The sequence below is a fragment of the Dermochelys coriacea genome, chromosome 4 (assembly GCF_009764565.3).
Source record: "Dermochelys coriacea isolate rDerCor1 chromosome 4, rDerCor1.pri.v4, whole genome shotgun sequence".
Lineage (NCBI taxonomy): Eukaryota > Metazoa > Chordata > Testudines > Dermochelyidae > Dermochelys > Dermochelys coriacea.
In genome coordinates this window covers 42,205,054-42,219,976 of record NC_050071.1, presented here as the reverse complement: position 1 = coordinate 42,219,976, position 14,923 = coordinate 42,205,054, and the positions used below count along the sequence as shown (strand labels likewise).

The 14,923-nt window shown below is 41.9% G+C and overlaps 1 protein-coding gene across 11 annotated transcripts in view; it reads right to left on the bottom strand.

Annotated features, from left to right (window-relative positions):
• ADAD1 (adenosine deaminase domain containing 1) overlaps positions 1-14,923 on the bottom strand; it is a 33,062-nt gene that overhangs the window by 10,985 nt on the left and 7,154 nt on the right. For 7 of the 11 annotated variants that reach the window (XM_038400774.2, XM_038400775.2, XM_038400779.2 and 4 more), the window contains exons 6-10: positions 14,701-14,826; positions 10,379-10,502; positions 9,494-9,664; positions 7,427-7,656; positions 5,297-5,534 (exon numbers count right to left, since the gene is read on the bottom strand). In XM_038400774.2, coding sequence (XP_038256702.2) covers positions 5,297-5,534; positions 7,427-7,656; positions 9,494-9,664; positions 10,379-10,502; positions 14,701-14,826 — 889 coding nt within the window. The remainder of the gene's footprint in view (positions 1-5,296; positions 5,535-7,426; positions 7,657-9,493; positions 9,665-10,378; positions 10,503-14,700; positions 14,827-14,923) is intronic. The other 4 variants (XM_043513101.1, XM_038400782.2, XM_043513097.1 and 1 more) reach the window with 3 other exon arrangements.

Here is a 14,923-nt window from a genome sequence, read left to right as displayed (position 1 = left end):
ATCGCAGCCATGGCATAGTTGGGTCTGAGGGAAGGACATTCCTACCCCAGAAGTTGCAGGTCCCCAGGAGGGTTCCCTGGGGGCCTGCGTGGTGCTAAATAGGGTGCTGCGCAACCACGCAGCTTACAGGGAACTTCAGTTGGAACCTGTACTTGATCTTGCATGTGTTCCAGAGAGTGGTCCTACAATCTGAGTATGAAAGCTTGAAGACTTCTGGGGTGTCACTGTTCCCAAGGAACGATTTCCTATGCACAACACCAAAAGTGCTAATAATTGGAGGCATAGTGGTACGGTAGGCCTCCTGAAGTTCTGGAGCAAGCAAATAAATTCCTGGATGGAACCAGAAGACTTTCCTTGGCATTGATGAAGACCTGTGCCTGAAGAAAATTCAGTGTCCAAGATGTGACCATTTCCACAGTTGACGGTGATGGAGCTCTGATCAGGATGTCATTCAGGAAGAGGAACACACGAGTCCCGCAATCTGAATATGGCTATTATCACTACCACCATCTTTGCTGTGGACAGTCCCAAAGGGAGTATTCAGTACTGATGTTTCCTATTGTGGGCAAACCTCAGAAGCCTGTGATGGCAGTCTTATGGGGACATGGATATATGCATCCATTAGATCTACTGAAGTCAAGAAGTCCAGTGTTCCCACCTCAAGACTGGGATGACACTGTAAAGGCCAGGGTTTCCATGTGAACCCTTTGTTTTCTTCATCCACTTGTTGAGCCTTTTGAAGTTAAAAAAAAAAAAGGCTCGGATACCCTCCATCCACTTCTGTGCAATGAAGATGGAGTAAAACCCAGAGAAGCTCTCTTTTGAGCGAACACACTTTCATTCCCAAATGCAGACAATGACATATTTCTTTGCGGACCAGACTGTTTTACAGGGCTGTTGAACCTGGGTGACTGGATGAGATGGGGTGGAGACTAGAGCTTGAGGAAGTATCCCCAGTTCACTATTTCCCTGACCCACTTATCTGTGGTTGATTAAAACCATTCCTCTAGGAAACAGGATATCCTACTTTGTAGCTTCAGCACTGGAGGGAGGCATATGCAATCTTTGTCAAAGTGGATTGTGAGGGTGAGAATGGTGACGTCCCTCTGGAATTTATCTCGGATCTCGAGTCCACTGTTTTCCATTGTGGAATTATTGTCCCTACACTGGTACCTTTGAGGACAAGAAGCAAACTGTCTGAAGGCTGGTATATATTCTTTTCTGAGTGGGGAAGGGAGAGACTGTTTGGATTTTGCTGAATTGTCAGCCATAACTTTATCCAGCTTCTCCAAAAAGAGAGGGAGCCTGTAAACTTCTTGGCCCTGCTTAGAGTGAGTATCCAGTTTCCAGAGTCAGAGCCGGAGGTGGTCCCGGCTAATGAAATGGAAGCCATGGCGTGGGCTGAGAACCTCATTGCATTCTTTGAGGCATCAGCTATGAACACTGTTGTTAGGGAGACTCTCTTTAAAATGAAGCCAAAGTCAGGGCGATCTCAGTCCTTAAAGGCTTTGAGATCTTCCAACCAGGAAAGAGATGCTCCTGCAAAATCTCCAAGGATGCTCAAAGGGTGGTGAAAGAAACTTCAAAGCCTTTTGAGCAAACTTTTGAGAGTGGCCTCCATTGCACTATCCCTAAGTTTCTTAGTGTAGCACTCTCCTTCTAAGGGAATAACCACATCCCAAACAAGGGATGCTACAACGGCACCCATCCACTGGTGTCTCAGCAATAAAGCCCTTTGATTTTTGAAAGTTATAGAAGTCGCTCTTGTTAATATGCTTGCCCTAATCAGCCTTGTTCCTTTCATCCCTAACCACTTCCTCAAAGGAGGAATGAAGGGATACTGCAGCAGCTTTTGGGGGGGGAGGGTGAGGAGGGTTTTGAGTGGAGAAATTTACTCCGAGGATGACCTAGGGGAGCCTACTTAGATTTCAGAGCCAAACAGCTCACCTTCAGCAGAGACACTGCAGCAGAGGCTCAGGGAACATTAACCCCCAAGGGGTTAATATACCCATGGAGAAGGATGAATGAACAGAAGGGAGAATGGTGCTGCCCACTGCCCAAGGAACTGAGCAAAAAAGTTAAAATAGAAGGAAGAAGGGAGGAGCAAAAAACTGCCATTGTATGCTGCTGCCAATGCAGAGAATCTGTCAGCAAGTGGAAGCAGAAGGGACACGACCAGACTGTGCTGGGCCAAAAACACTGATCCACTTCTCTGAGATGCAGAGAGAGGAAAGCAGGCCAGATGTCCAGAACTGTGGGAGACACTTCTGCAGCCCAGTAATACAGACTCTCTACTCCTCCTTTATATAGCTCCATTTATACATTCAAGGATCATATTAGCCCTTCTGGCGATAGCATCATAGGAGATCACGCTCAACAGATTATCCTGGAAGCAGTGACTAAGAAAAGAACATGGGGTAGGATTGAGTGCCTCATCCTATAAGTATAGTCTGCATTCACATTTAGCAGTAATAAGATGAATATTTTTTGCTTGTGCCCAGTTTTTCAGAGAGATCCAAATGGCTCTTTATCAGTGACTTGTTCTCTTCATTATTTACCACTCCCCCAATTTTGGGGTCATTTGCAAACTTTGATTAGTTATGAGTTTATGTTTTCGTCTAGGTCACAAATGAAAAACTGTTAAAACATAGGACCAAGAACCAATCCCTGTGGGACCTCACTAGAAACCTGCTTGATGATTCCCCTTCACAACTGCGTTTTGAGACTAGCCAATGTTTAATCCATTTAGTTTGTGCCATATTGATGTTGTTTCACTCTAGTTTCTTAAATGAAGAGTCATGCAGATACCAAGTCAAGTGCCTGACAGAAGTCTACATGTATTACCTCAACACTATTGCCTTTATTGATCCAACTAGTAATTTCACCAGAGCAAGTTAGTTTAACCGGAGCCATTTTTCATAAAACCATGACGACCAAGAATTAGAGGGTAATATACAGTAACTCCTCATTTAAAGTCATCCCGGTTGACATTGTTACATTGATGATCAATTAGAGAACATGCTTGTTTAAAGTTGCGCAATGCTCCCTTATAAGTTGTTTGGCAGCCACGTGCTTTGTCCACTGCTTGCAGGAAGAGCAGCCCATTGGCACTAGCTGGTGGGGGCTTGGAACCAGAGTGGACCGGCAACCCCCCCTATCAGCTCCCCTAAGTTCCCTGTGCAGCAGTCGCCCAGCAGGCTATGAATTGCCTGCAGCTCAACTGTCCCTCCCCCCAGTGCTGTGTGCTGCCCCTGCCCTCTGCCTTGGAGCTGCTCCCGGAAGCCTCCTGCTTGCTGTGAAGGGGAGGAGGGAGAAGAGGGGTGCTAATGTCAGGGTGTCCCCTTCCCCCAGCCCCATTCCTGTACCTTATCTCCACAGAGAAGCAGGGGGACATGACAGGGCTCAGAATGGAAGCAGCTGCTACCTGCAAGCTCCCATCTCTACTGGCTGATCTACTTAAAAAGGCAATGTACTTAGAGTGTAGTCAGCGTACTTAAAGGGGTAATGCACATGTCTCTCTCACACACGGTGCGTGTGGCTGTCTCTTTCTGCCATGCTGTCTCCCCTTCTTCCATTCATGCTGCCTTGTAGAGTGTGAGGCTACATTAACAACGTGTTAACCTTTGAGGGCTCAGCCGAGTACTAATTCATCATTTAGCAGTAAGGCATTACCTGGGAAATATCCCACCCTTTTCCACTCTCTAACTTCACCACCTCAACCAAGCTTCACAATCATCACTGCTGTGTACAGTATTAAATTGTTTGTTTAAAACTTATACTGTATATGTGTGTGTCAGCATGGCCAGAGGGCAGCAGGAGAGTGTTAGAAGGGAGCCTTATTCCCTGTACAGGGAAGAAAGTTTGCTATAGATTAATTAAAGCACTTGAAGCCAATTAGAGCACCTGATAAAACCCCCCTGCTTCAATCAGACAAATGGGAGCAGTTGAAGCAGAGGTGACTGGTGTTGGAGCAGAGAGCAGTTTGGAGGGGAGCAGAGGAGAGTTTGGAGAAGTGCTGCGGTGGGCTAAGACCACCAAGACCCTAGATAAAGGGACCCCTGGTTTGTGCAGAGGGAGAGCAGGAAGCCCCACAAGCTGAAGGGCAGGAGAGGGAAGTAGCCCAGAGGAAGGAACCGCTAGTTCAAGTGGTATACCGCTATCCCTAGGGCCCCTGGGCTGGGACCCGGAGTAGAGGGTGGGATCAGGTCCATCCCTCTCCACTCCCCTCCTCTAGGACACTAGTGAGGCAGCTAATATCCCAGTTAAGGGGCAAGAAATGGTGCCCTGACCCCCCCTCCCCCTCAAGAGAAAGCGCAAGACCCATCATAGTAGTGCCGGCAATTTGCCATAGTCTCTCTCTATATAAAATGTAGTCTCTTGTCTGGCGAAAAAAATTTCCCTGGAACCTAACGCCCACATTTACAATAATTCTTATAGGGAAATTGGATTTGTTTAACATCGTTTCGCTTAAAGTAGCATTTTTCAGGAACGTAACTACAACATTAAGCGAGGAGTTACTGTAATTAGAGTCCCGTATCAACTGCTCTGTTATTTTGCTCAGGATCAATGTTAGGGTGACAGATCTATAATTATCCCAATTGTCCCATTTACCCTTTTTAAATACTGGTACAACATTAGCTTTCTCCAGTCTTCTGGAATTTCCCCTAAGTTGCAATATTTACTAAAAAAAGTCAGCATTAATGATCCAGCAAGCTCCAGGCCAGCTCTTAAAACTCCTAACTGCAAGTTATCTGAACCTGCTGATTTAGTAGCTGCTGCCTAACATCCTCCTGACTTACTATCAGGATAGAAAGCATATCATCATCATCAAACAGGGTTTGTCTTCACTAGTGTTAGGTCAAGGTAAAACTAGAGTTGTACCCCGACCACTAACTTAACTCACATGCGCCCACACAATTCTCTGGCTCAAGGTAAGTGATGCTTTAAAGTCCAGTTAGCTGGCCAAGATGGGGGGCATGTTAGTTGTTTGAAGCTCAAATGCTCCTCTCCCTGGAGCTGATCAGTTGCTAATCCAAGCAATTTCTGCGGCTAATCAAATCACTATTGCTTGAACATTCTGCAGGATAGTCACTCACCCGAGTTAGGAACTTGAGTGTACTAACTTGAGTTTACAGGTTTATCTTCACTGTCACAGTTGAGAACTTGTCAATTACTCAATAATACTGTGGCCTCAAACCAGAACTGTTTGAGAGTTATAATAAATTAGACAGGCACAAGCATACACAGAGTAATCACGCTCACCACTAATTTTAAAACACAGTATAAAGATTCTAACCTTTCAGTGATTTTCCCATTTAAACCATCCACAACTTCCAATGAAGTGTCCCCTTGTGACCAATTCACACTAAGAAATCTGTGCTCCAAGTCTAGCTGAACTGGATGTGTAGCAGTCACCAAACTAATATGAGGTCTGTTGACCAGGTAAAACATGGGAAGCTTTGATGTGAGTACATCATCAACACGTTGTTTTATAGCTATTTCTAGTCCTCTTGTATCACTGCAGTTTCCATCCCCTAAAAACAAAACAACAAAAACACAACATACATAGGCACACCACTGAAAGCAGAAATATTAGAATAAAAGGTAAATTGTGATCAGATTTTCAAGGGAGTTCAGAATCCAGAAGCTTCAATTGTTCCAGGTTGAATTATTACTCATAACTGTTAGGTTCAGCTTTACAAACAGTTTTAATAAGTCTGCAGAACAGCATCATCATTGGCAACACAAGCTTTTGCTAAACTTCATCTGCAACAAGTACCACCTTCTCTCTTAGAAGCGCAATTTATCTTTGCTGTCTTTGCTCAAGATGCTAATTAAAAATGCAAGTTATGATTGTGTTTTATTTTTGACGTAGAAAATCAGCCTTTGCACTGTCGTCACTGGAGTTACTCTATATTTTAACTTATTCCAGGAATTTAACAGAAGCATTTAGCTCATCAGATTTGAATTTAGGCTGTCTACACTGTAACTTATGTCAGTATATCATATGTTGCTCAGGGGTGAGAATTATGACCCCTCCCGCCCACAAACGACAAGTTATACTGACCCAAGTGCTGGTGTGGACACAGCTATGTCAGCAGGAGAGCTTCTCTGGCCAACATAGCACTGCTCACAGGCGCTGGAGTAATTTAAGTTGACTGGAGACCTCTCTCCCTTTAGCTTAGAGCATCTGCACTAGCAGTGCCACAGTGGCACATTTGTCAGCTCTGTAGTGTAGTCATAGTCTGACTTTTTTTGGGCTCTGAAGTACATACTTCCATCAAGGACTAAACTGGCACCAAGGGGTACATATTGTCTGGAGAGTTCTTGTGTACAGGAAGGTTGAAGAAAGAATCTGGTGTGCATTAATCTAAACATTAAATAAAACAGAACGTAAAAGTAATTTAAAAAAGCAGAGTGTGTGACAGTGTCCACACTGTATGAATGACAGGAACAGGCATACAATTAGGTACTAGGAGAAAGTAAAAACAAAAAAAAACAAAAACAAAAAAAAACAAAAAACCCAACTGTCTCCTCAGACTGCTTCCAAAACTGCATTCTGTATATTATCACGGGAAAAGTCACCACAACTGCTAAAATCTGGGGAATTGATCTACGTGTAAATTAATTTAACAGTACAAATACTGCCAGGAGAGAAAATACTTGACAATATCATGTTACTTCCAGCAATTCCATTTCACCTATTTGAGTTGCACAGCCAAATACTATTATAGGAATTCAAGGCAGCCATTCACTGATTGTCATATGATGACAAAAAAAAAAATCTTACTATTGTCTTGGCAGTTACTATTTCCCAGCATAAAATTATTGCCAACTAGTTAATTTAGAGGTACCTTTAATTTTTAAAAGTAGGAAGTAAGATGACTAATATAGTTTTTTTTCAACTAGTTTTAGTATAAATGTTGTTTGATGACATTTTTTATACTACCCCTACAAATTCAACAGAAAATGTTCAAGTTTTTTGACCACCTCTACTTTGTACTGGCTAATTATGGGACTGTATAGTTGGGAGTTTTCATATATGCAAGTTATTTAAATGGTCTGAATGTAAATGGTCACCACATTCTTTGTAACATCATTTTATTTCTGAACACAGAATAACTGCATGTGTGGCAAATCAACAAAACCCAGGAAATTTAGAATTAATGTATGACAGAGAGGGTAATCTGACAGAGTAAAGAACATATTATAAATCTCAAAAAAGTTAAACCTCAATTTTAAGTATAAATACTTTATATTTAGTTTCTTTTGAAAACAAAGTATAGAAAACTCAAAACAAATTTTAAAATAAAGCATTATATTCCACTTGGTTAGAATTTTTATTAATGTAACCAGAATGAAATACCACAGCTGAAAGTTAGAGCATAAGCGATAAATTGTTTTACATCAGTAAAGGCAGGCTTACCAACGAGTATACTGCTGATGTAAACTGGCTGAATGAAGTGACTTAGCAATGCTCCCTGGACACCCAGCACTTCCCATCTGGTTAATTTGTCACTAGCTGACATGCTGTTTACTCTGCTAGCAGCTTCCGTGGAACAATAAACAGTTAGGTAAATCTTGCCTTCCACAGCAAGATGGAGACTAAGCTCTTCATTAGCTTCAAATGCAGATATAGAATTTGGATTGAGACGTCTAAGATAAGGATTACAGAAAAGCCAATGAAGTCCAACAAAAATATTTTCTTTAAAAAAAAATATATAAAAAGACAGCTCAAATAAAATTAACAGGCGTTGTTCATTACCTTTCAAGGTTTAAAATGCCAAATGACTTCATTACTAGATTGCTAGGTCAATGTTCTCTAGATGCAATGCAAAGTCATAGAACTCATTCTTCCACAACAACAACAAAAAAAACAAAAACCCTCCAAATGGAGTGTCCAAAGCATAAAAGGTTTAATATGATTTTCTTATAAATAACTATATCACTGACTATACAAATTGACCAGAGGAAGCAGTAATTCAGCCTAATGAGTCTCAAAATCCTAACCATCACTAGTCATGCAAAGTTGAAATTCTACTGCAAGTAGGCTATTATTGCTGCATTATGCATCTGACTGCAAGTTATTTGGAGGCTATGAAAGCAGATGCCAACATGCCACTCTCATTTGAGACAACAGCTAAAAAAAACCTTCATGCTGCAACATATTTCAAGAAAACAGATGTAAAATTGGCTTAGTATGCTATGTTCCCTCTTAGTGGCTATTCCAAACAGAAAAGACCTTAGTAATGCTCTTAGCTTAGAGAGAGTTCCTCAGGCAGCAGAGGCCTGTGACTTTGGGCTAAAGGTCCTGCATTCTGTCCCAGCCACACAACCCATGGTGTGGTCGGCATACAGGGGCACTAATTGTGGGCAGCACTGCTCAACTATCATTTATCTTAATTTCTTCTCAGAAAAGCATACTAAAACCTGCTAATAAAGGGACAGGTTTTTGCCAACATAGGAATACTTACACAAGTGTCCAACATGCATAAGGGTGGCAGAATCTGGCCCCCACGATCAGAAACTTCCAAAATAAAAAGCCATCTCACACGGTTTTGTTCGATTATTTACTATTGCAAACAAACAAAACTTTCTATACTTAAATATGCTATTCAGAGAGCCCTCCATGCTGATGGGATTTGGGACAAAAGTCATCTGCTAGTATCTAAATAATCTCGTGCCTCAAGATCAAGACACCTCAAAAATATTGTCAAAGAGCACCAAATGGCAGATTTCAATGAGAAGCTCAAACTATTGTTTCCATGGAAGGAGAGGTTACTCACCTTGTGTAGTAACTTGAGGTCTTTGAGGTGTATCTAACTTGGGGTGCTCCACTCCAGGTGCACATGCACCCTGCATCTTTAATCAGCGATTTTTTTTTCGGTAGCGCCCATTTTGCCCGTGCATGCTCAGTTTCTTCTCTACCACAAAGTCTGACAGAGGAAACACCAAAGCAGGGGGGAGCAGAACTTGGTAGTGGAGCAGCCACAAGGGCACACATCTCAAAGAAATCCACAAAGTGAGTAAGCTCCTCTTCTTCAAGTAGTTTCCTTGTGGGGGCTCCACTTCAGGTGACTTCCTAGAAGTCTATTCTAATTTTAGCTTGAAAGGACTATTCTAAACTCCAAGAATTTCTGAAAGTACGAGCAGTCAACATTAACATTCCAGCAACAACAGTCTTAAGTACCACAGTTGAGTAATATATCGTAGAATGAAAACAGTTCTTTTCTAGTCATACTACACAATTTTAGTGTGTACATATAAAAGGAAAAGCTCCAAAATACACGCGTCAGTCCATTAGTTATAGAATCAAGATATTTTTGAATACAAATAAACCCAAAACTTCAACTTTTCCATACCATCTGATTTATAGTCCTGCTATGTATGCTCCTCACTATGATGAAGATTAACTTATTCTCAATGGAAGATTTAAGTATCTTATTACATCTCTGAATAAGCATCTGTTAGATTTGAAGACTCAAATACTTACAACTGTGACTTTATCTGAGCAGATCCTTTTGGCAACTGATTCATGTAGAGAAAAATATTTATCTTTTGTTTTAGACTGAGCAGGCTTGATGCTGGTTCCATACAAAATATGGATTTGTCCATCATAATAGGATTTTTACTGTAGAATAACAAAAGCTGCCTATAAAAATACCTACAACAAAGTGTTATAGATCAAGAAATGTTGAAATATGCAGACTTTAGAAGACTTAGCATATTTGTACAAAAAACTAAATTCAATTTAAGCTGCTGAGCATTTAGACAACTGTTTTATTCAGCACACCTGTAAGATCTGAATAAATAATTAGTAAAGAAACCTGAAATTCTATATACAAGGCTTCTGACTTGTTTTTAATCCACAGACACCAATAAAACACCATTCAATACAAAAAAGAAATTGGTGACTACCCAAAAACACCCAGAACAGTTACTTATATCCAAGGACTTGTCTATACAGAGCAGTAATGCAGACTATAGGGTTGTGATTTCTAAAGAACACTAATGCCACACATTGACTGGCCCATGTAGACCCTGCTAGTGTACAGTAAAGGTTCCTTAATGAGCTTTTAAGGAGTACGGTTTGCAACAATACTATGTTAAAGTGCACTAGGGAACATCAAACATTACTGAGAGTAAATATTACTGTAATGAGTAATGCTGTGTAATACACTACATAAAGAAAAAAACCTCCAAAAGCCCCAATTTTTGGACAGCACCATAAAACTCAAAAATTGCTAAAAAAATTAAGTTAATAAACCCCCCAAACAGTAGCCCTAACTATATAAAACTACTATTCACAAAATGCATTGCCACCAATATTTAGATTGATCAAAATGGTTGTCTGCAGTTTACGTACTCATCTTCTTACCTAAGCAGAGAGCGTCTTGCAGTAACAACAGCATGAGTGTCATGCAACACTCTCCCATCATGATGAATGCACTGACTGTAATTGAATTCTCCTGTGCCTAGAGCGACAACTTCATGCTGTCCAGCTAAAAGAAAAAGTAGTTAACAAGTAGTTTCATTTGATTGAAGGATCCCATCTTTTTACAGCAACTGCTTTTAAAGGAGGAATTAAAAGGATTCCATTTTTGATTATAGTGTAAAAGGGGAGAAGAGAAGAGTGATTTCATGTTATGAGGCCACTATTTAATTATGAAATTAAATTTGATTGGTAAATGAAAATAAATACCTCTTTACCATAAAAGTTTAGAGCATAATTTAAAAATATTTCATTACACACCTGTGGACCACTATACTTTTAAAGTCCTGGTATATCACGGACCCTGTAAGTCCTTGACACATTGTAAACTGAAGGGGATAACTGAGAAGAATTCAGAACTCTGCTCTTCTGGAAGGGAGAGAAGTAGTTTTTACTCAGTTTCCATAGAGACATTGGAAGAAATAGTTTTGGGGGACTTTTAATAATCTTGTAGGAGACAGATGACTCCGATGACTCCCTTAACTCTTTCAACTCAGACTGCTAAGTGACAGCGAGATAAATGCATCAAGTGCAGTTACAGCTTGCACCAACACTGCCTACCTCAAGGCACAGAAAAAAAGACCTATGGCTCAGTGAGTATCAATGGTGCAGACGGCTTAGGCACCAACTTAAGTACGAGGCAGGGGAAGATGAAAGGATGGTATTATACTTTGTGTACAGACATGAATTTGAACTCTGTTCAGTATAGTTGAATCTTACCGTTGTCTCGTTGAAACTCACCTCCAAGGGTTTTCGTTAAATGCTCAAATACCTCTCTTCTCCTTCAATCTCCTTCGCTACACTTTCAGTGTGTATCGTCTCCCTTTTCCTCTGTTGCTGCCCCTCAGAGCTTCATCCAAAGTTTGTTAATTTTGCAGTGACAACTCAAGCCTATTTCACCACTTTGGTTTCCTTACTACCACATCCACAACCATCTAGGTGATGTCTCCTTCAGGATGTCCCATCAGTTTAAGATCAGTATGGTAAGAACAAAGCTCATTGTTTCCCTTCCCTTCTCCATATTGGCAGGACTCCACCATCCTCCCCATTCCCCAAGTTGACATCTTTGCAGTATATCCGGCTCTCCCTTTATTTCACCCCACTACTCAATCTTTTTTGCCTTACTACTTTTTCCTCCTCTCCTTGCCTCGCCAAAAAGATTTTTCTTTTTCTCTCCATCTCTGAAAACCTGTCTACATCCTGTTAATCCCTTTAAGATTAAGTTATTATTGCAACTGCCCCTCTCTATCGTAGATGATGTCAACATTACTCTCCCCCATTACAGATATAATCCCAGCAAAACCTCCCACGCCTTACTTCCTGACCTTGTTGTTAACATATGGTAACACCAGAGTTTAGAAATATGCCCTAGGGTCCAACATTATAGCAGGAAGATACGCCACGTGAGAATTCTAGCATCCTCTTCCATGCATTGCAAATTACATCAGTAGAGCAGAATAAGGCAACCCTCAAAGATGGAAAGACGACCATTGGAAAGTAATACAAATATGGCACCTCACATACTGATTATTGTCAAAAGTAACTTCTCATTTTAAATACATAGAAGTCAGTCTATTCTTTTGTACAGTGTTCTACATCTTCAGGACCTCTTGGCTAGCTAACAATAATGGTGTGACACTCTATACCTTGGGGGAGTGCCCTGCAACCCCCCCATATTCATCATTTGAATACAACTGTGATATTTCATATAAAGCATGCCATGGGAGGTATGATGGGAAAGGTTATGATCTTCTGATACCCACTGTTCCATCTAACTATGTATATCATTAATGCATATGAAGTTATGAGAATTGTGTTGTATGACTGTCACTAAAATATGCTGTGCATTTGGGAAACACCCAGATACTAGCTCCCCTAAGACAATAACCAGGGGGATAACCAACACCTGGGCAGTGTCAAACAACCATCAACAGCCATTGTCCAGCAAGGGAACTACAATGTAGTTCATTGTACATCAACTACAATGACTCACTTGTACAAAGCCACACCAGAGGAGTTGCTCAACCTTGCCTGGTGACTCAGCAATGCCCACCAGACATACCTGGACTTATGTTCTCCAAGCACACAGACTAAGGGTAAAAACAGAACACAGTGGCCCCATGCATTTGCCTTTTCTCCTCCCACTACCTACGCAGCAAGCAACAAGAACTCTCAGAAGGCTGAAGATTCCAACGGAGGAGACTGGCTCAGGTTTAAGAGACAAACCTGTATATTAAGGACTTTAAGATCCAGTGGGGTCAGAACACTTCTTGACCTAAATACTGTCTAGCATGATAAGGGTTAAGGTTTAGACTGCATGCTTATATTTTCTTTTGGTAACCACTCTGACTTTCTGCCTATCATTTATAATCACTTAAAATCTCTCTTTTGTAATCAATAAACTTGTTTTAATGTTTATCTTTACCAATGAGTTTGCCTGAAGTGTTTGGTAAATCTGCTCAGGTTTACGAAGGCTGGTGTATATCCACTTTTCATTGATGAAGTGGTGAACCAATAAATAAACTTGCATTGCTCAAGAAAGGGTCTTGAGCAGTGCAAGACGGTATATTCCTGAGGTACAATACTGGAAGCTGGGGGGATTTTGCTGGTTCCTCTCTCTGTGAGTCATGAGTGGCTCTGGGAGCATTCATGAAATCTAGATGGGTGTGGGGCTCCACATGTGGTCGTGCTAAGTGATAACAGTGCCTAGAGGGGTTTGCTGCTTGTTACTAGCAAAGCTTTGTGACAGACAGCACAGGCTGGAGACTTAAAGGGGCACAGAAGTCCCACAAATGGGGATCCCATCACAAATGGTACTTTATTTGGTGATATCCTTGAAAGTCACTGTAGGCTGCATCTACTGCACAACATGGCCTATGATTTCAAAAGAACATATACATCTATCTGCATTCTCTGTACTGTCTAACTTTGGTCCAGTGACTGTGCTCCAATTACTTCATATTAGAATTTACTTCAATTAGTCCCTGCCCCAGAAGGCTTATATCTATTCTGTGTTTGTATAGTGCCTAGCACAGGGGTGGGCAAACTTTTTGGCCCGAGGGCGACACAGGGGTTGCAAAATGGTATGGAGGGCTGGGTAGGGAAGGCTGTGCCTGCAAACAGCTTGGCCCCTGCCCCCTCCCACTCCGACTGCCCCCCTCAGAACCACTGACCCATTCAACCCCCCCTGCTCCTTGTCTCCTGACCCCCCGCCCCATCCAACCCCCCCCACCCCCTAACAGGCCCCCTGGAACCATCCAACCCCCACACTCCTTGTCCCAACCGCCCCCTTCTGGGACCCCATCCCCTATCCAACCATCCCTTCTCACTGTCCTGACTGCCGCCCCCCTTCCAGGAACCGCCGCCCCATCCAACCGCCCCTGTCCCCTGACTGCCCCCGGGACCTCCTGCCCCTTATCCAACCCCACCCCTCGCCCCCTTACCAGACCACTCAGAGCAGCAGGACAGGCTTATTGGAAAGCCTGGGAGGTGGGTGGGCGCAAGCTGCACTGCCTGCACAGTGGCGTAGCTGCAGGAGAGGGGGGACAGCGGGGGAGGGGCTGGGGCTAGCCTTCCCGGCCGAGAGCTCAGGGGCCGGGCAGGACTGTCCCGCGGGCCGGATGTGGCCCATGGGTGGTAGTTTGCTCACCTCTGCCCTAGCACAATAGATTCCCAGTCCAAAACAGGGACTCCAAGGTGCTATAATGAATGAACAATGTAAAGCTTTCAACTATGAAATGTGTTATCCTGAGAAGCAACCCTTTAAATTTCATTTATTGAGAACTCCCAGTGAAACGCATATAACAAAACAAATAATTTGTTGTGATTGCCCTCTGAAAATTCAAAAATGAAAAGTAAGCCTGAACAAGTGAGATTACGCAGCAGTTTCAACCCCAACAATCTTGAGAAGGCTTGCATCTTTCATCTTTTCTGGTGAGGGCTAACACAATGGAATGCTTTCCATTTCAATGCGTGCAAATCTATATTTATACTATCCTTATAAGGGAAGTACAATTATGTTCTGTTTTTTATAGATGATTTTATGGTACATCAAAAGGAGTAGGGTTTGCTGGTTATGGGATTTATTAGGCTACTATACAGGTTAATCTACATTGCTATATTATGCTCAATACCCCTTTTTGTATATGCACCCTACAAATACGAAAGTTTTTTCATACAAGTACATGGAACATTCAAAACAGACTTGCCTTTTTCAATTATAAAAGCAGCCAGTGAATTGCTACAACTCTGGTACTCAGGATATTTGGCAGCCAGACTGTTAAAGGTTTCCCTGACAACTCGTGAAAATTTTTCATACACAAGATGCCTTCTCTCTAGTGAACAAAATAATTTAAAAAGAAAAAAAAGACTATAGAAACCAGCAAAATACAACTTTGTAGAAAAAAATAGAACAAAGCAATGTCAACCATT